Source organism: Aspergillus homomorphus (genome assembly GCF_003184865.1).
Source record: "Aspergillus homomorphus CBS 101889 unplaced genomic scaffold BO97scaffold_1, whole genome shotgun sequence".
In the NCBI taxonomy this organism is placed as follows: Eukaryota; Fungi; Ascomycota; class Eurotiomycetes; order Eurotiales; family Aspergillaceae; genus Aspergillus; species Aspergillus homomorphus.
In genome coordinates this window covers 1,745,086-1,763,377 of record NW_020291887.1, presented here as the reverse complement: position 1 = coordinate 1,763,377, position 18,292 = coordinate 1,745,086, and the positions used below count along the sequence as shown (strand labels likewise).

At 52.4% G+C, this 18,292-nt stretch overlaps 8 protein-coding genes across 8 annotated transcripts; 5 read left to right on the top strand and 3 right to left on the bottom strand.

Moving 5' to 3' along the window:
- Positions 1-73: 73 nt before the first annotated feature.
- On the top strand, positions 74-3,763 carry BO97DRAFT_474641 (replication factor C subunit 1). The gene is made up of 5 exons (XM_025700336.1): positions 74-291; positions 377-398; positions 448-535; positions 591-2,989; positions 3,042-3,763. The coding sequence occupies exons 1-5, from the start codon at positions 205-207 to the stop codon at positions 3,647-3,649; spliced, it is 3,204 nt and encodes a 1,067-aa protein (XP_025556891.1). The 5' UTR covers positions 74-204; the 3' UTR covers positions 3,650-3,763.
- Positions 3,764-4,048: 285 nt separating this feature from the next.
- BO97DRAFT_359779 (Sin1 family protein) lies at positions 4,049-7,164 on the top strand. The gene is made up of 3 exons (XM_025692336.1): positions 4,049-4,351; positions 4,437-4,913; positions 4,974-7,164. The coding sequence occupies exons 1-3, from the start codon at positions 4,329-4,331 to the stop codon at positions 6,994-6,996; spliced, it is 2,523 nt and encodes an 840-aa protein (XP_025556890.1). The 5' UTR covers positions 4,049-4,328; the 3' UTR covers positions 6,997-7,164.
- A 277-nt stretch (positions 7,165-7,441) lies between these two features.
- On the top strand, positions 7,442-7,917 carry BO97DRAFT_402242 (uncharacterized protein). Its single transcript, XM_025694453.1, has one exon. The coding sequence runs from the start codon at positions 7,675-7,677 to the stop codon at positions 7,879-7,881; it is 207 nt and encodes a 68-aa protein (XP_025556889.1). The 5' UTR covers positions 7,442-7,674; the 3' UTR covers positions 7,882-7,917.
- A 1,206-nt stretch (positions 7,918-9,123) lies between these two features.
- pkaC (cAMP-dependent protein kinase catalytic subunit pkaC) lies at positions 9,124-11,161 on the top strand. The gene is made up of 4 exons (XM_025690067.1): positions 9,124-10,087; positions 10,145-10,398; positions 10,453-10,827; positions 10,884-11,161. The coding sequence occupies exons 1-4, from the start codon at positions 9,251-9,253 to the stop codon at positions 10,909-10,911; spliced, it is 1,494 nt and encodes a 497-aa protein (XP_025556888.1). The 5' UTR covers positions 9,124-9,250; the 3' UTR covers positions 10,912-11,161.
- Positions 11,162-11,724: 563 nt separating this feature from the next.
- Positions 11,725-12,591, bottom strand: tim13 (protein translocase subunit TIM13). The gene is made up of 2 exons (XM_025693243.1): positions 12,333-12,591; positions 11,725-12,249 (listed from the first exon to the last, which is right to left on the bottom strand). Exons 1-2 carry the CDS (start codon positions 12,459-12,461, stop codon positions 12,052-12,054), a joined length of 327 nt encoding a protein of 108 aa, XP_025556887.1. The 5' UTR covers positions 12,462-12,591; the 3' UTR covers positions 11,725-12,051.
- A 201-nt stretch (positions 12,592-12,792) lies between these two features.
- BO97DRAFT_467205 (legume-like lectin family protein) lies at positions 12,793-14,571 on the top strand. Its single transcript, XM_025699631.1, has 6 exons — positions 12,793-13,264; positions 13,357-13,380; positions 13,449-13,519; positions 13,591-13,672; positions 13,738-13,998; positions 14,071-14,571. The coding sequence occupies exons 1-6, from the start codon at positions 13,166-13,168 to the stop codon at positions 14,506-14,508; spliced, it is 975 nt and encodes a 324-aa protein (XP_025556886.1). The 5' UTR covers positions 12,793-13,165; the 3' UTR covers positions 14,509-14,571.
- Positions 14,572-14,724: 153 nt separating this feature from the next.
- Positions 14,725-15,738, bottom strand: BO97DRAFT_334645 (uncharacterized protein; the record flags this gene model as incomplete). The annotated part of the gene is made up of 1 exon (XM_025691404.1): positions 14,725-15,738. A coding segment is annotated over one exon (1,014 nt), but the record flags the coding sequence as incomplete, so codon positions are not given.
- A 307-nt stretch (positions 15,739-16,045) lies between these two features.
- On the bottom strand, positions 16,046-17,754 carry BO97DRAFT_448267 (kinase-like protein). The gene is made up of 3 exons (XM_025698827.1): positions 16,976-17,754; positions 16,869-16,954; positions 16,046-16,799 (listed from the first exon to the last, which is right to left on the bottom strand). The coding sequence occupies exons 1-3, from the start codon at positions 17,452-17,454 to the stop codon at positions 16,264-16,266; spliced, it is 1,101 nt and encodes a 366-aa protein (XP_025556884.1). The 5' UTR covers positions 17,455-17,754; the 3' UTR covers positions 16,046-16,263.
- Between the last annotated feature and the right edge of the window lie 538 nt (positions 17,755-18,292).

Sequence of the window (18,292 nt, the reverse complement as noted above, 5' to 3'; positions counted from 1 at the left end):
GCTAATTAAGTCACGTCGGCATAGCTGCAGGCAGGGCGCGTCCGTGTCTGCTGGAGTTGGCTTGCGGCGATAAGTTGGTGAAGGCCTCCAATTTCGACCTTGTTGCCTGGAGTATACTCCGTAGGCCCTCTCTGGATTTTTTTATAGCTTGCTCAGAGAGCCTTACCTCACACTTTGTGCACGCTCCAGCACTGATTCATCATCATGCCTGCTGATATCCGGAGCTTCTTTGGCGCGAAGTCCAGCCAAGGCTCAAACCCGTCTCCCGCGAAGCCGGCTGCGAAGAAAGAGGTACGTCGACGGCCGAGCTCGCATATCCCTAGACCTGTCGCGTCTCACGCTCCGATACCATAAACTGACTTCAATCCGCCACAAGGAGCCTTCTACTCGCAAGAAGCGTAAGATCTATGGTGTCATCTCGCATATCTTTCATTGACCAGCCCATAGGTACTAGAAAGGTCGTCGATGACAGTGATGATGAAGAGGTTACGGAGGTAAAGGCTGCGAGCCCTAAGGCGAAAGCAACACGCAAGCCGTACGTTGATCCTAGCCTCCTTCCTTCACATTCGCTGAGTGACACTTGGAAATAGTAAACCCGAAGCGTCACAAGGAGAACCGACCTCTACTTCGGATTACTTTGCTTCCAGCAAGAAGCGAGGAGGGCCCGCGAAGAGCAACAATGTGACCACAACGAAACCGTCACAGCCGGTCCCAGCCGAGACGGCGGATAAATCCCCGAAGCCCAAGACACGCGCAGAGACTCAGAGTACTCCTAAGAGAGCTTCCCGCGCGTCTACCCGGAAGACGATCACTGTTGCAGATGACGACGAGGAGCTGGGCGGCGACGACATTTTCGCGACAGAATACAAAAAGGCAGGCAAGGGCGACGACGACTATGTCGAGGAGGATGAGAAGGATGGTAACGATGACGATTTCGAGGAACTCGCCGTGAAACCTGCCAGCCCGGCAAAAAGAGGGGGACGGGGTAGAAAGGCACCTGCTGCTGTGTCGGATGACGATGACGATGACGATGTGGTAATGGAAGATTTGCCCAAGCGCTCCTCGCGCGCGGCGCAGGCAACTACCTCCCGTACGGCTCGGAAACGCAAGTCGGAAGCCTTGGACAAAGACGACGATCTCGAGTTCGGGAGCGGTTCTAAGAAAGATGCGGCAAAAGTGAAGGCGGCATCGCATGCCCCAAAGAAACCACGAGCCTCTCCTACGAAGACTGATCGACCTGAGAGTAAGGAAATACAGGATATCTTTGACAGCATTCCGACCATCAGACCTCCGTCCCCTCCGCCACAGTCAGGAGAAAAGAAGAAGTTCAACTACGCTGCACAAGCACAGCGTTCAAGGTCACCCGTGGGCGGAAGTGTCGAGATGCCAGTCGGAGCGGAGAATTGTCTCGCTGGACTGTCATTTGTCTTCACTGGTCTTTTGGACACTTTGGGTCGCGAGGAGGGTCAAACTCTGGTCAAGAAGTACGGCGGAAAAGTGACGACAGCACCTAGTTCGAAAACGAATTATGTCGTTTTAGGAGCAGATGCTGGACCCAAGAAACTCCAGACAATACAACAACACAAGATCAAGACAATTAATGAAGAGGGATTATTTGAACTTATTCGACGACTTCCAGCGAATGGAGGCGACGGGAAGGCCGGAGAGAAATACGAAGCGAAGAGAAAAGCGGACGAAGCTAAAGTGAAGGAGATGGCCGCCGAGATTGACAAGGAAGAGAAGCGCAAGGAAATGACCGCTCGTGCCTCGAGTAAAGCCACGCCTTCGGGATCTCAAGCGCCCCAAAGCTCTCAAGGCCCCAAAGTTGACGATCAGCTCTGGACGACCAAATACGCGCCAACCTCGATCAATATGATTTGTGGCAACAAAGCCCCAGTCGAGAGACTTCACAACTGGCTAAGGGACTGGCACAAGAACGCCAAATATAACTTCAAGCGACCTGGTAAAGACGGAAGCGGTCTCTACAGAGCTGCAATCATTCACGGACCCCCAGGAATTGGAAAGACAACTGCAGCTCATCTCGTTGCGAAGCTGGAGGGTTACGATGTTGTTGAGACGAACGCGAGTGATACAAGAAGTAAGAAGCTTGTCGAGAACGGCCTCCTCGGTGTGTTAGACACAACATCTTTACAAGGATACTTTGCAGGCGCGGGGCAAAAGGTAAACAGCGACAAGAAGAATTTGGTTCTTATCATGGACGAAGTTGATGGAATGTCTGCCGGCGATAGAGGTGGTGTCGGAGCACTGGTTGCTGTCGCGAAGAAGACTCATATCCCCCTCATTCTCATCTCTAACGAATGGAAAATCCCGAAGCTGAAGCCCTTTGAGGGCAATGTCTATGACCTTCCATTCCGTCGTCCGACTGCAGACCAGATGAGAGCCCGCCTTTCGACCATCTGCTTCCGCGAGGGCTTGAAGATACCGCCCCAAGTACTGGACGGTCTCATTGAAGGGACCCATTCCGATATTCGCCAAGTTATCAATATGCTCTCCACTGTGAAACTTGACCAGCAGAACTTGAATTATGAAAAAGGGCGGGAAATGTCGAAAGCATGGGAAAAGCACATCATTCTTAAGCCTTGGGATATCGTTAGCAAGATCCTCGGCCCGCAAATGTTCGCCCACACGTCCAAAAGTACTCTCAACGACAAGATCGAACTTTACTTCAACGATCACGAATTTAGCTATCTGATGGTCCAGGAGAATTATCTCAAGACGACTCCAACATTGACCACATCGTATAAAGGCCGAGAACAAAAATTGAAGCAACTCGAGCTGATTGACAATGCAGCTTCTAGTATCAGCGACGGTGATCTTGTGGATCGCATGATTCACGGGACACAGCAGCAGTGGAGCTTAATGCCTACCCATGCTGCCTTTAGTTTTGTCCGACCCGCCAGCTTTGTATATGGAGGCTTCAAGGAACGTCCTGTATTTGCTGGTTGGCTGGGCCAGAACAGCAAGCAAGGTATTTGGGTTCTTGATCGTCTGCTTGACACGTTGCTAACGTAGATTTGCAGGGAAACTGTGGCGTTACGTCAAGGAGATTCAGGGTCATATGCGTCTACGTGCGTCAGGCGACCGAGATGAGATCCGACAACAGTACATGCCCCTGCTGTGGGATCGACTGGTCCGTCCGTTGATGGATGACGGCAAAGACGCTGTTGAGGACGTCATTGATCTCATGGATAGTTACTTCCTTACGAGGGAAGACTGGGATGCTCTAGTGGAGTTGGGATTGGGTCCGATGAACGAGTCCAACGTGAAGCTGGAAACACAGACCAAGGCCTCATTCACGCGAGTTTACAACCAACGCTCACACCCGCTTCCGTTCATCAAGGCAAGCAGTGTGTCGGTTCCCAAGAAGCTGGCGAAGGAGAAACCTGATCTTGAAGACGCTTTGGAGGAATCGGATGAAGAGGAGGTTGTTGAAGAGTCAAAGGAGGATGATGAGGCGGAGGAACTTGATCTGAAGAAAGACAAGTACGTCCGAGTGCCCAAGAAGTCGGCCCCCAAGGGCGGCGCCAGCAAAGGAAAGAAGACCAAGAAGACAGCGGACGACGAAGCTGTCGATGACGAAGAGAAGCCGAAGAAGCCCCGAGGCCGGAAACCTAAGGCGAAGTCTTGATGTTGACACGAAGTGAAACCTTCTATGTATGATACCGTGAGCGAGCCGTTGATATGTGGCAGGGTATGGTAGGACTTGCAGGACTGCTTCTCATAATTAGTAGCGTGGATGGTGAATGAATTCTTACAGTGTTTATCGCCCTTTGTTAAGTCAGGTTAAGATCCATTCGATGTAGCTCGTGACAGCGATCACTAAGATGAGATGAGCTGTTAGTTATGCATGTTGTTTTATAGTTCTGAAGCGAGACTGTTTCCCCTCGCGACGCTAAGCCTCTTTAGTGTGAAATGGCGGCAGTGCGGAGAGAGAGCCGACCGACCACTGCACGGGATCTCCCCCCCCTCTCCCGTGTAACTGCGCTCGGGTGAGATTGATTGCTTCCTCCCCAACCCACCTTGCGGTCTCACCTGCTTGATTGCTTCCTATCTCTCCCTGCCACCTATTGTGCAGCTATCCAGGCTGGTCCTGGCTGATATTAACACACTCTTTTCGTCCCACCTGTTGCTGCTCGAGTCCGGCGCATCCCTCTACTCCCCTTTGTTACAGCTGTCGAGGACCATGTCCGTTCGATAACCGATAGCGATTTCGCGTCGTTCGACATAGATGGTGCTCACTTTGGACTGCGACACACCCTTCGGACTCCTATACTACCGATATTCCGCTCTGCGTCCTTCTGGAAAAAATGTCTCTCCTTCACAATGAAGAGTATGTTACAGGATTGCGACCTCCGCACCGCCTGATCTACAATGGTGGTTACTCCGTGTTCGTCTCAGGACTGATAAAGGCTTAGTTTCACGATATGGCAGCTGCGCACTTCTTACCTCTCCACCATTAAGGATGGTATTGGTGACCGTCTCATTAACGTGAACAATACTGTGCTTAACACTCCCGGTTTCCGTGCGGCGGGCTGGTCGTCGGCATCCGCCAACCCCAACACTCAGACCGCCGCTGCCCATATCAAGCGGACATACTCTCCTCCAATTCCGCTCACCACTGCAGTCGCTTCAGAATATTATCAACTCGGCATCGCAAGAGACGCCAATGAGTCTGCGAGACTCGGAACAGGAGAAGATGGCGAGGACGACGAAGGGGGCATGGTAACAGGCAAGGGCAACACGGACATCATTGGACGCCGGAATTTAAGGGGGAAACGCGCGCATCGAAGGGATCGTCAACAAAACGATCATCAGAAGCATCGAGAGCCTGAGGAAGACGATAGTAGTGATTTGAGCGACGAGAGCGACGATGATGGGGATAGCGCGCCAAGGTTGGTGATATAATGTCCCGGGGATGAACAGGAAGAGGCTCAATTGCTGACTTGCTGTAGTGGGGCCAACCAGATCAAGTTCCCTAAGTTGCCCATTCGAACAAGAGCTGGATCGTCTCCAATACGGTCAACAGATCGCCAGGAGGGGCCCCAGGTCATGGTCACCTCGCCATCGCATCCGGCGATGGGTACTCATTACCGCACAGGCTCGCTGGGGACTGCTGTTAGCAGCGTGAATGAGCGGCCGCGACGCGATACAACTACGACGGCGAGCAGTGATCTCTCTTCCGACAACGATCTTGGCTCGTCGCTCTTCAAGAGGAGACAGATTCAATTCTCCGGTCAAGATCAGGTAATTGAGCTCAGAAGGTATAGGCACGGGGCGGGAAACAGAGACCTTGAAGAGCTGGACGAGCAAGCAGAGGACTCCGGCGCAGAGTCGGTGGGCTCGGCCCTTTCGTCGGAATTTGACGCCACTGCGGGCTCGACCTCGCTTTTGGAAAATGTCGGGATTACTGGTAGTTTGGATTCGTCCTCGCCCATAGCATTGATGCATAAGCTGCAGAATGGGGCCGGATCGCAAACTGCATCTCCTCGCAAGTCCCGGACTCCAGCCCCGGAGCTGCAGGACCTCCCGCCGCCCCGTCCAATTAGCACGGTCCAACCCGTGAGTCTGCTATCGAAGGCCCTCAATGCGCGCAAGCAAGCGCCTACCAACCCGGTTGAGAAGTTCGCAGTACTCTCGGGCAGGGGATTGACTGATGCGCTCAATATCAAGCTCTACTTGCCTTTCTCTACTGATCCTGATGAGCCGTTGGACCTGCCAATCGCCCGCGAGTCGAAGCTTGCGGAGCAGCCAGCCCCGGTCACCGTCGTCGAGGCGATTGGGTTGGCCCTCTGGCGGTATACGGAAGAAGGTCGCGAGCCGGCCATTGATCGAAATAAGCTTACCGTGAACATGTGGACTCTACGGATGGTGGAGGACGGCGAAGTCGAGTACGACTTTCCTGCACTAAGCCGCACGTCGCCAATTGCGGATTTTACCTCGAACAACAACCGGGCAGCTGGCCGCCGGACCCGAGGAAAGCAATACGATGAATTTGCTCTTGTGGAAGCATCCAGCGCCGAATTTGAAGAAAATGAGCGTCTCTTCCCAATGTTCAGTCTGGCACCGTCGTCGGAGGATAGTGCTGCCGACGTTTCTGCGAGTGCCCCTGCCCCGACCAGCCAGCCTATGCCGCAGGTCAAGGCGCCTCGGCCGAACCCGATTCTCGGACAGCCCTTCTCGTCGGCCCTAAACGACAATACGTTGACACCCGCCGATCGACCAGCCGTGCCCACGTCACATGCTACTCCTCGCCTAGGGGTCTCGAAGACGTTAAAGATTCGTTATACCAATGTGGAGGCGTCAACGCAGGTGACGACGCTCAATACCTCTACTGACAGCTACATCGCCGAGATCCTTGACTCGGTATGCAAGCGGTGGGGTCTGGATAAGGGCAATTACCTGCTGAAGGTGATGGGGTCCAGCACGATTGCTCCCCTAGACCGAACGGTGGAAGCCTTGGGCAACCTCACCGACCTAGACCTCGTGCGGCGCCGATTCGGGCCTCAATTGACCGGTTCCCCCGGTAGCTCTTCGCCCAACGCGCCCCTTCTCATTGACAGCAACACCGTTCCGGCCAAGAAGGGGAAGAAGAGCGGCCAGCGCATGCTTCACCCTCTCACGCAGAAGCAAGACCTCACGGGAGGCTATTACCGCCGATACTACGTTTGGCGCAAACAGTCCATGTCGTTCACGCAGTCGAACCATCGCATTCTGACGTTCGACAATGACTACATGCATATCATGCCAGCAGACACGGGCAAGACGGTGTCCGACACGAAAACACGGTCGATCAGCTTCAACGATGTGGTCGGATGCAAAGTGAGTCGGCGACACCCTAAGAATTTCCGGGTGGTGGTGCTGCGCGGCAATGACGCCAACGAGCAGAAACGGTATGACTTCGAGGCGCGCAATGCCCTCGAAGCGGTGGAAATTGTGGATGAGATCAAGAAGAATATGGCGCATTATCGCATCTAGGCCGGCAGCTTTGTTCCTTTTTTATCCATTGCATTACTGTTGTTGCACGGGGCGGGTGGCCTTAAGTATGATCCAGCATCTTAGGATGGGGTGCAGCGGGCGTTGATCTACTTGTTTTGCAGGGGCTGGTGGTTTGCGATCCAATTCAGTCGTAACAGCTGTGATGGCATATTCAGCACAGTATATATACATATAAAGCATCAACGTAGTACTTAGCGTTGATTAAGGTTTGAGTCAGTGTAACCCAGATTGTCTGCTTTACACGGAAAAGCCATATGGCTAAAGTGGATGGATGGATGCAAGCGTCCATTATCTAGCCGAGGAGTGAGTGTATTTCGAAGTGCTCACCCGAAACATCAAACGGATAGGCGCAGACTCACTCACTCCCTCATTCAACCATTGAACTCGAACCTTAAAAAGGAGAAAAGAAAAGGGTAAAAAAATCATCAAAAAGTAAAAGAGCGAAAAACCCCCCGAAAGCGGGGCGATTCCACTTTCGACCCCCCGATCCACATCAAGCTACTCCGTAGTTACTATGATGAAGTCACCGCCGGTGTTCGATTGAGTCTGACTGACTCTGTCTCGTTCGCGCTCTCGGCCACGCAGCAAGCAGAAGTACTGTACTTATTAGTGCCACGTTTTTGACCCCGGAAAATAAATTATTTATTGAGCGGCTTAATGCAGCGGGACAGTCTCACTGTCCCCCCATGCATGACTTATACTCTCGTGGCTTGTGTTTGCCTCGAAAAAAAAAAAGAAGAGAGTTTGAAACATGAGGGCAAGACCGGTTTCATCTGCAGGCAAGACCATCACGTCAGGAATTGGCGTTTGGCCCTAACGGCGGTCGGGCTCGGAAGAGCCGACCTGAGAACGGAGGGTGGATGACCTCATCGTATCGGAGAATTGAAGACTGATTGCTGGATTGATGGTTGAATGAGTGGATGGTTAGATGAAGGATGACATGGATGACATGATGCTCGTGGCAACTTACTTGGTGCTGTACGGAGTACTTTGATGGGAACTAGCTATTACCTCGGTGGTAGGGAGGGAAATGCTGGTCATGATGATATAGTCCAAGTACTACATGTACTGGACAGTAGACAAGAAGGTTATCAGACATTAACCAGAAGAATGATGGGGCTGATCTGATCTGGTCTGGTCTAGATGGTGGTCGGTCCTGGTTCCAGTTAGTTTAGACTACATATGTGTATTGTGTATTCATGAGGGACAATACTAGACGGTTAGTTAGTCCATTGATGCATCTCCGTCTCCTGTTCTCTACCCTATCCAGTTGGTATAATGTAGGTCAACTATTAGCATCATCCCTGATCTAACTGGAGTAACGGAAGTAGTCGGTAGAAACTAAGTAAACGCTAACTATGCCCATCCCAGCCAGCCGTCTTTGAGCTTGACGCAAATCCAACCCCGCTTCTTTTAATCATCCTCTTTTACTGCTTGCTGTGTGCTGTGCTTGTGTTGTGTTGTGCTGTGTGCTGTTTGGCTTCCTTTTTCCACTGCCTTGAAATCCCTCCTCTTTCCTTTTCCTCTCTTTTACTTTCTCCCATTCTTCTTCTCACACAATTCTTCCTCAATCCCCAAACCCTATCTAGCTAGCTGCAAACAGGTCGAAAGATCGTTCAACTTTTCTTGCATCCCTGGGCGTCTTTCCAGTCTACCAGCTTTTCGTATTTCCTTCCAATTGACTTTCCGTTGACCGCCGTCTCGCTCGTCTGTTGAGTTGAGCGTGCTTGCTTGGGTGGCTCCGCTGTATCCGCGCCCGAACCGTCCCAAAGAATTGAGCTGAGAAAGACTGAGAGGAAGAATAGGAAAAAGAGAAAGAGCAGGAAGAACAAGAAGTAGGAAGAAGAAGAAGAAGAAGAAGAAGAAGGAGAAGAAAAACTCGCCCGCTTGTTGCCCGTTCACTCAATCTGGCACTCTGGTCCCCCGTCTGACCTGTGGTTGCTTTTCCCCCCTCCCTTTCCTTTCCTCCAATTGCCATTTCCCTCCCGAGCAGTGCTGCAGTTCACTTTGCTGGAAAAAAAGAGGGGCTGAACTACTACTACTACTACTACTCTTGAGTCTCTCGTACACACAATCGATTCCCCTCCCTCTCTCTCTTCCCCTCTTCTCCCCCTCCTCCCTCCCTTCCCCTCAACGTATTCAGTCCACATCCTCTTATTGTTTCACATAGACCTTCGTGTGTGGTCTGTGTGCTCGTTTTGTATCTCAAACTTGTTTCAGATTTTTATCCTCGATGCCTAGTTTAGGAGGTCTGTTGAAGAAGCGGCGAACTAAAGATTCGCAGACCCTCTCCAAAGAGCTCGAAGCCGGTTCGGCCCAGACGCAGACGTCACCAAACGCTGCCGAAGACAACCACAACCAGAACCACCACCACCACCATCATAACCCTCTTCACTACCTTCATCATCACCACAACCAAGATCACGACAATCAGCAGCAACAAGACCAGCAACAGCAACCTGAACCTGCCGCCAATCCCGCTGCCACTGCTGATCCCGCCCAGCAGTCGCAAAATTTGGCCACCAACCAGCCCAATCGCACTTCCACAGCCGGTCAATCCAACGAGGCTCAACCAGTCTCCATGCAATCCGCCGTGTCGCAACCGTCGCCTTCCCAACACACCTCCGGTGTTTCACAGTCCAATGTCAATGCTGCTAGCATACAGAACATAATTCACTCTTCTCAGCAAGGCTCCACGCACTCTGGCTCCGGCAGCCAGGCCCAGGCCCAACAATCCGCTAGTCGCAGTGATGCTCGCACCACCAAGGGAAAGTACTCTCTAGATGACTTCATTCTGCAGCGCACGCTGGGCACGGGCAGTTTCGGTCGTGTCCACCTGGTGCAGTCCAAGCACAACCACCGCTTCTACGCGATCAAGGTGCTGAAGAAGGCCCAGGTGGTCAAGATGAAGCAGATCGAGCACACTAACGATGAGCGGCGAATGCTGAACCGCGTTCGGCATCCATTCCTAATCACCCTCTGGGGCACATGGCAAGACGCGCGCAACTTGTACATGGTCATGGACTTTGTGGAAGGTGGTGAACTGTTCAGTCTGCTGCGCAAGTCCCAGGTGGGTGGTCGCCTAATCTTCCGTCTCACCCACTAAAGCCGTGCTTACAATTTCCAGCGATTCCCCAATCCCGTTGCCAAATTCTATGCCGCAGAGGTAACTCTGGCCTTGGAATACCTGCACTCCCAGCAGATCATCTACCGAGATCTCAAGCCCGAGAACTTGCTTCTGGATCGACACGGACACTTGAAGATCACTGATTTTGGATTCGCAAAGGAGGTCCCTGACATCACATGGACCCTCTGTGGAACCCCCGATTACTTGGCTCCAGAGGTGGTGTCCTCCAAGGGCTACAACAAATCCGTTGATTGGTAAGGAGCTAGCTATCGGCCAGTGGTCTTACAGCATTGCTAACTCGACTGAAGGTGGTCATTGGGAATCCTGATCTTTGAGATGCTGTGCGGCTTCACTCCTTTCTGGGACAGCGGCTCTCCCGTGAAGATCTACGAGAACATCCTGCGAGGTCGGGTGAAGTACCCGCCATACCTTCATCCAGATGCCGTGGATCTGCTCTCGCAGCTCATCACGGCGGATCTCACCAAGCGTCTGGGTAACCTTCATGGAGGCTCCGAGGATGTGAAGAACCACCCCTGGTTTGCGGAGGTCACCTGGGACCGCCTGGCCCGCAAGGATATTGATGCTCCTTATGTGCCGCCCATCCGGGGAGGACAAGGTGACGCTAGTCAGTACGACCGGTATCCGGAGGAGACGGAACAATACGGCATGGCTGGTGAAGACCCGTATGTATTCCCCACCTGGCGCCTCTTGGGTGTAGATTTGCTAATATCAGCGATAGTCACGGCCATCTGTTCCCTGACTTCTAGTGGTTGTCATGATGAGATGATGAGATGATCAGCCGTCTTTCCATGAAACCTTTCTTGCGAGATCGAGTCGATCGATGGTTCCCGGTGTGTCTAAGAGCGGGTATAATCCCCCCCAGAATTTCCTCCTGAGGCTGCGTAGAGTAGCCTTATCTTGATGATTTTTCCATAACACTGTTGCTTGATGGTTTCTTTCTGCGTCGGCTTGTCTGTTTCCATGATCGCTGGCCGAATCAAGCCTTTGCTGCTCTTCAGACTTTAGAGCATATAACAATATGGTCTTATCCTATTTCACATGAGTGCTGTGTTTTCTTATATTGGGAATTGCGCTTGATGCAACACCTCCCTCGTTCCATCCCTTATACTCTGTTCACTCTTCTTGACTTGATGTTGCGACCCGGTCTTTTCTCGCACGTCTTTTGAATCTGGTGGACACTGTCCTCCAGCTAAAGTCCCCTTTCTCTCCATTGCTGGCTGCTATCGCGAAGAGATATGGTTGGAGTTATTTGTTGCGGTGGTGATGTTGAATCTGGCGGGGGCGCCTGTCTGCTGTTATATGGTGGATGTTTTCTTTCTCGACCCCACCTTCATTTGAGGTCGTGCTGTTTACTTCATGTTGTGCAAATACTCGGGATTTATACGGGCTTTCTTGGTATTTTTGTTTCGTTTCGCGTGTGGAGACGATTGTATAATGTACATACACCTGGGATCTTTTAATTGTTATAAAAGTCGGCCTTGGAGAGATACGGAGACACCATGACTGGGAGCTGGTCGTTGACATAACAGAAAAAAGACATCTATATATTGGAACAGACTAAAGAGACGATTTCTTTCTTTTGAAGCTGCCCCACCACCTGGTCCAACCCTCTCTAATGAGCATACCATATATCCTACAACCACAAAACAAAGATCCCCCGCCACAATCAAATGCTCCTTGCAAAACTTCCCTGAAGGCGAGACGGGGCGAGGCGCAGGGATCGATCTCCGGAGTATTCCATTCAACACTACAACATACACAACCCCCTTCTTTCAATTGTGCGTACAATTATATACTCTCCCTCCGCCTCTGTTTGTGTTGTAAAAAATAATCTCTATCCCTCTCTCACTTTTCTTCATTTTCTCTGCGGGTAAGGTAGATAGGAATTACAGCGAGAGGCCGGACAAGTCGGCGCCGCCGGCTTTCTTAGACTCCTTGGAGACGCGGCTGATGTAGGCGCGGCTAGTGGCGTTCCAGAAGCCGATGTACTTCTCCATGCATTGCGACAGGCAGGTGGATTCCTTGGTCGAGAGGGAGGAGCCCGGCGTAGGCACGCAGGCTTCGAAGCAGTGCTCGTTAACTTTCTAATGGGGGTGTTAGTTTTTGTTTTTGGTTTTTCCTTTCCCTCGCGCAATGACTTTTAAGGAAGCTTTGGGGGGCAACATACGCCGATCAAGCTCCGGGCGTTGCTCATAGCGGCCTCTTGCTGGACTTGACGGATGAGAGAGTCCTTGACCTCCTGGCTGGTGGAGGGGCTGGAGGAGGCGGCGGAGTTATCGGAGCCGAAGAGAGCCATGATTGACGATTTTAGGGGTGTGTGGTGTGGAGGAAGGGATAAGCCGTGGTTATCTTGAATTAATGAAAGATTGAAGCGAACGTGTCGGGGGACGGACGGTGACGATTGATTGATTCCGCGGCACCAAGATCTTGCGGGCGAGCGATGTGTGGCTGGTGCGGGAGGGATAGCTCTTACTTAGTCTTGACTGCCTGCGCCACAGACCGATGACCTTCTTGGCCTGTCTTGGCCTTAACCGTACCGGCGATGTGGACACTTGGAGAGTAGTCAGTGTTTAGTTATAGATCCCTCCCTCATCCAACCACACAACCAACCACCTGTCATTCTCTCTCTCTCTCCCCCCCTCCTCTCTCTTCCACATCTCCGGTGTTTCGTTCTTTTACCTTCTACTCTCTTCCCCACCTCAACTTTGTGGTGGTTTTCTTTGATTGCTTTTGTCATTGAGAGAAGTGTGTGTGTGTATGTATGTGGTAGTTTTTTTTGCCTTTTGTTTATTTGAGTTTCTCAATCGCCCAGCTTGTTCCCATCTGACGTGTGTGTGGGGGAAAAGCCTTTGATGTCCTGGTGACAAAGCTAGCTAGCTAAGCTATCGATTTCAACGCCGATCCTATCTTCCAACCTCCTACCTCTACCGACCTTACGGAAGAAGCTTCACTCATTCCGACCCATCTCCGCGAATACAATCGAGATCCTGATCTTCTACCATGCTGCTCCCGCGGCTCTCGTCTCTCCTATGCCTTGCCGGCCTGGCCTCTGTCCCCTTGGCCAGCGCCTACGACGGTGAAGATGTCAAGAGCATTCCGGTGTGTACATCCGGCCAGCCAGCCATCCAATCACCTCATGAATCAAGGACGATATATACTAACAGCTGGGATTGCGGCGGGGTGGTATATAGCTTCGGACTCATAGTCTCGCACCGGTGGGTTTTGTCCATTCGAACAACAACGAAGAAGAGCGTTTTTTTGTTGATGATGTGATAACAAACAGCCATACTTGGATTCCGACTTCCAAAGCCGCTGGTTCGATTTTGGTGGTGACACGATAATCCGCGCGGACCAGTATGAGAGACCCCTCGGCTCGTTTTGCAACGAAGACAAGCTGACCGGCGCGCCTGTTGCGCTCGTTCCAGATATATTCGTCTTACCTCCGATCGACCGTCGCAGCAGGGTTGGATCTTCTCGCGGGTTCCTTTGACCGCGACGAACTGGGAGGTTAGTTCTTTGGTGATCGCTGCAATGAGCTAGGGGAACGACGGGGTTGACGTTCGCAATGACAGATTGAGTTTGAATTCAAGATCCACGGATCCGGCAACCTGCATGGTGATGGGTTCGCCATGTGGCTCACCAAGCAGCGCGCGACGCAGGGCCCCGTCTTCGGCTCGACGGATAACTTCGAGGGCCTCGGTATCTTCTTCGACACCTACAAGAACAACCGCCCCGGTACTACGTTCCCGTACGTCATGGCCATGATGGGCGATGGCCAGACCTCCTACGACCAGGCGCACGATGGTCGCGCCAATGAGTTGGCGGGGTGCTCTGTACGTCTTTCTTGGAATTTGTGTCTCGGGTTTACAAGGACTATTCATGCTAATATTGTGCTTTTCTGTCAGGCTCGCGGTCTCCGGGGCGCGTCTATCCCCACCAAGGCCCGCTTGACCTACTTCCAGGATAAGTCCCTGACGCTGGAGCTGCAGTACAAGAAGGAGGACACCTGGATCCAGTGCTTCGAGCTCAACGCCCAGGACCACAACATCGCCATCCCCTCGGTTGCTTACCTCGGCTTCTCCGCCGAGACCGGTGAGCTGAGCGACAACTTCGACATCATCTCCGTCAAGTCCCAGAATCTGTACAGCGTGGGTGGCAATGCCGGCGGCAAGGGTGGCTTGCCGCGCGCCCGCGGACAGGACTCGGCTAAGGTCAAGCGCAGTAAGAAGAAGGGCAGCTGGGGCTGGTTCTTGTTCAAGGTCGTCTTGTTCTTGGCTGCCGTCGTGGGGGCTTATGTGGGCTGGACTGCGTATCGGTCCAAGCAGCGTTACTCGAGGTTCTGAAGTGGTGGCGTGGATAAGTAAGTAGTTTAGTTATTTGTGAATGCGTATATGATTCGATTGGGCAGTTGTTACTGATTGTAGTGTTTGTGATTGGTCATTATCATAAGTCTATCATGGGTATCATATCGCTTAAATCATGCGCCGTTAATCATAGATGCATCACATGCCTGCCCTCTGATGTGGCAGAGCCCACCAGCACCATCATCCCCAGGATAATCAGGATGGCTCCTTCGCCCTGAGGTCATTCCACATCTGGTCGATAATCTGGAACACCTCAGTCACGGAGCGCAGCACCGACTCCTCAATGCCGAGCACGCCGTACCGCTGCTGAATCTTATCAGGATGCCAACGAATGCGCTCCGCCTTGAGCAACGCCAGCAGCTCTGCCTGCCCCGATTTGTGGGTGGTGGTATCAGTGGGAATAGTATCCGGACAACAACGCCGCATAAACTCCTCCACATTCCCCTTGGACACATCCCTCCGCTTCCCGGACTCAACCGGCCAGAAAATGATATTCCGAAAGCTGTGCTTCGCCCTTTCCCCATCCTGATCTCCATCCCCATGGGCAGAAAGCCTCAGCCCCTCAACCAACCCATCCAACCGCCCCCAACACTCGAGATACTCCGCCCAAACAACCCTCCACCCACGCAACCGCTTCCTCTCCCTCCCACGCCGCAAACTCTCCTCCACGGCCCGATCGAACGCATCCCTCTCTGTTTCCCTAGCTCTAGCTCGATCCCGATCCCTAGCTTGAGCCTGTTGTCGCTCCGCACGCAACCTCTCCCTCTCGGAAACCATCCCCTCGCGCGTCCGCTCCCACATCCGCCCCCGTACATACGCCGCATACTCCTCCTCATCCATCTGCTCCAACTCCCCCGCCGGACCCTTGGGGATGGATGGGATCGCATACGTGTGGATCGGTTGCCCGTAGACCGATTCCCAATACGTGGCGCCTTCGTCGTCGCCCAGCGCGTCGAAGAGGGATTCGCGGAAGGCGGTTTCGGGGGTAAGTTGTCTTTGTCTTCCGGGGGTTATTACGGGAGTTGGGGAGCGGGTGCGGGTGCGTGTGCGGGAGTGGGTGCGGTTTTGGCGACGGGCGCGGTGGGTGGCGTGGCGGGTGGCTTTGTCTTTGTTTCTGGTTTTGGAGGTGGAGGTGGATTTGAAGCGGAAGGGGGTGGTAGACGGTGGTGGTTCTTGGTTTTGTGGTTCGGGCATTTTTGGTAGGGATTGATTTTGTTTTGATGTTGGTTGTGATAATTATGGTAATGGTTGTTAGGTGTCAAAGTTTCCTGTGCAAAATAACAACCCATAGGATAAATTGCAGACACTTAATCAGTCGTTGTGTTGTGTAAGGAGAAAATGAGATCGAACTTGAAGTGATTGTTGATGGGAAGTATAACTACGAGTACGGACTACACTGATGGAGCTCGGCTCGGAAAAAAACCTCGGAATCGCTTCTCGCATCCATCTATGTAACTACTGTAACCACAGTACCTCATCCAACAACTCTCTCCATCCCAACATCAGGCTCAACAATCCTTAGTTTCTTCAGGACAGCCCATGCCCATTTCTCCATCCACTCCGACTTCAGCGCATCGCGCATCGTGATGCGTTCAGACGGTTCATAAATCAGCATTCCCCTCAACAGCTTCTCCAGGGCCTGGACTTCCTCGGGACTGTAGTCCCAAGTCGACGGGTCTTCTCCATCATTCAACATGCGCACCCGTTCACTCAGTGGCTCCACATCTATATAATTCATAAGGGTAGTGCGCTTCTTCCCTCCCACTGGCGCCACCAGCGCTCGGGAAAATCTCCAAGGACGCCAACCATGCCTGCCAGTATCTTGTCTTCATTCGGTAACGGCTCAGTACAAAACAATTTCTTGGAAGTGGCGGCAAGAAGCTCCCAAATAAGGCATGCAGCAGCCCATACGTCGCATGCAGTACTGACTCGTTCGTGGAAGATGGATTCCGGTGCGCGCCAAGCAGGATTACAGATCAAGTCTTCGCGCCCCTCGGTCTCGAGAAAGGCCTCTCCGAAATCGGCAATGGCAATGCGGGCGTCGTCAACAACCACGAAGTTAACATTAATGTCTGTCGGGCCGGTCCCCGTCCCAGGGAGTTGCGGACGGGCCTCCGAGATGATGTATGAGGGTTCTTCTGGCCCCAGGGGGGATCCATCTAACCGTTCAAACGGCAACAATCTTGGCCGTCCCCAGAGGCTGTGCAGCTCCTCTGTGGTCATCTGGGCCACATTTTCATACCTGAAGAGCAGATTCATCGTACACACATCTGCCAATCAATTAGCTCCCTCCGAGAGAGAGAAAGGATAGATCGGTCGGAAGGGCGTCAGTCACATACCACCATGCCCCACTCCACAAGAGTGGATATAGTCCACTCCTAGCAGAACCTGGGCAACCATCGCCCGCGCGATATCAGGCGCATAGCTGAACTTCAACTGTGATCACCCCGGAAAACACGACGGACGCCCCGCAAACTCCATGACGAGGCAACGATGGGAGCCGTTTGGTCCGCTGATGGTGAATTCATTCAGGTATGTCATGACGGTAGCTCGGCCGGGATGGTCCTCTTTGCCCGAGCTCAAGGCACGAAGGGCATTGCTTTCGCGCGTCTCTTTTTCTGTCGAATCCGACGCCATGTGAATCTTGATGGCGACATGTCTTCCCTCGGAATGGTCTCTGGCAAGCCAAACCGTAGCGGTATGGCCAAATCCTAGCTTGTGGACAACTTCGTAGCGCCCATCAAGGAACTTGTCGCCGAGGCGAACAGGATGCAAGCCACCCGGACAGTACCAATCTGGCATTTCGTGAGGACCCAATCTTTCGGCTTCCCATTCCCGGGTACGCTCCCCGTCGAATTTGTATTTTGGGAGATGTTCTTCCACGCAACTCGGAGGACTGTCGGTCATTTTGTCAGTCGCTGTCATGGATATTCTTCTCTCATTCAACTGTGGGAAGGAGGAGAAGGGGGATGTAGAAGAAGAATGAGCTTATTGAAAGGACCAGGGTAAGCAACTGTGTCAGACTGTATAATTTTGCGTAAGAAGGCAACAGCCCAGAGTTGCTGACGGTGGTTGGGATCTGGGGCTTTTTATGTCTGGCCATGGCAGACTGGCGTGCTGTGGCAACAAAGAACAGCAGCCACTTTCATGTCTTTGGGTACTGCACTGTACCTTAAGAAAGGTAGGGTCAGCTTTTTCGGGATCGTGAATCTCAATCGACAACCATTCGAAAACCAATCCATATTTGCGAACAAAGAAGATCCTCTGTTGTTCTCAAAGAAAAAAGGTCCACGGCATTACATTGCCAACCCCTTGGCTCTACTATCCCCATCCCTGCCTGACAAGCTTCATGGTGGTCTTTAGGCCGTTAGCCCTACAGATCTTGGTAGCAGGTATTGCAACCATCCAACACCGAGAACCGCTGCATAAATTGTTCCTACAGTCATATTGATTGACCGAAAGATCCCGATCCAAACGTGTATCCCTCACAGCTAGTCCTAGTCAGCGAAGCCAACATCTTCATTGTCCTTGAATCCCACCAGCTCCTCCTCCTCCTTTTCAACCTCTGAAGGCCAAGATGGTCCCCTGTAGTCTTCCACGTAGGAGTCATCATCGATGTTTTTCCCCTTAAGGCTCCGCCATACCGCTTCAACCCTGGGCCGTGTGTCGTAGACGGAAATCGAACATCGAGTGGGTGCCATCCGCACATTGCGCGCTGGTCTTGATACCAATTGCCAGCCCCCAAAGAGAGAAACTTGGGGAG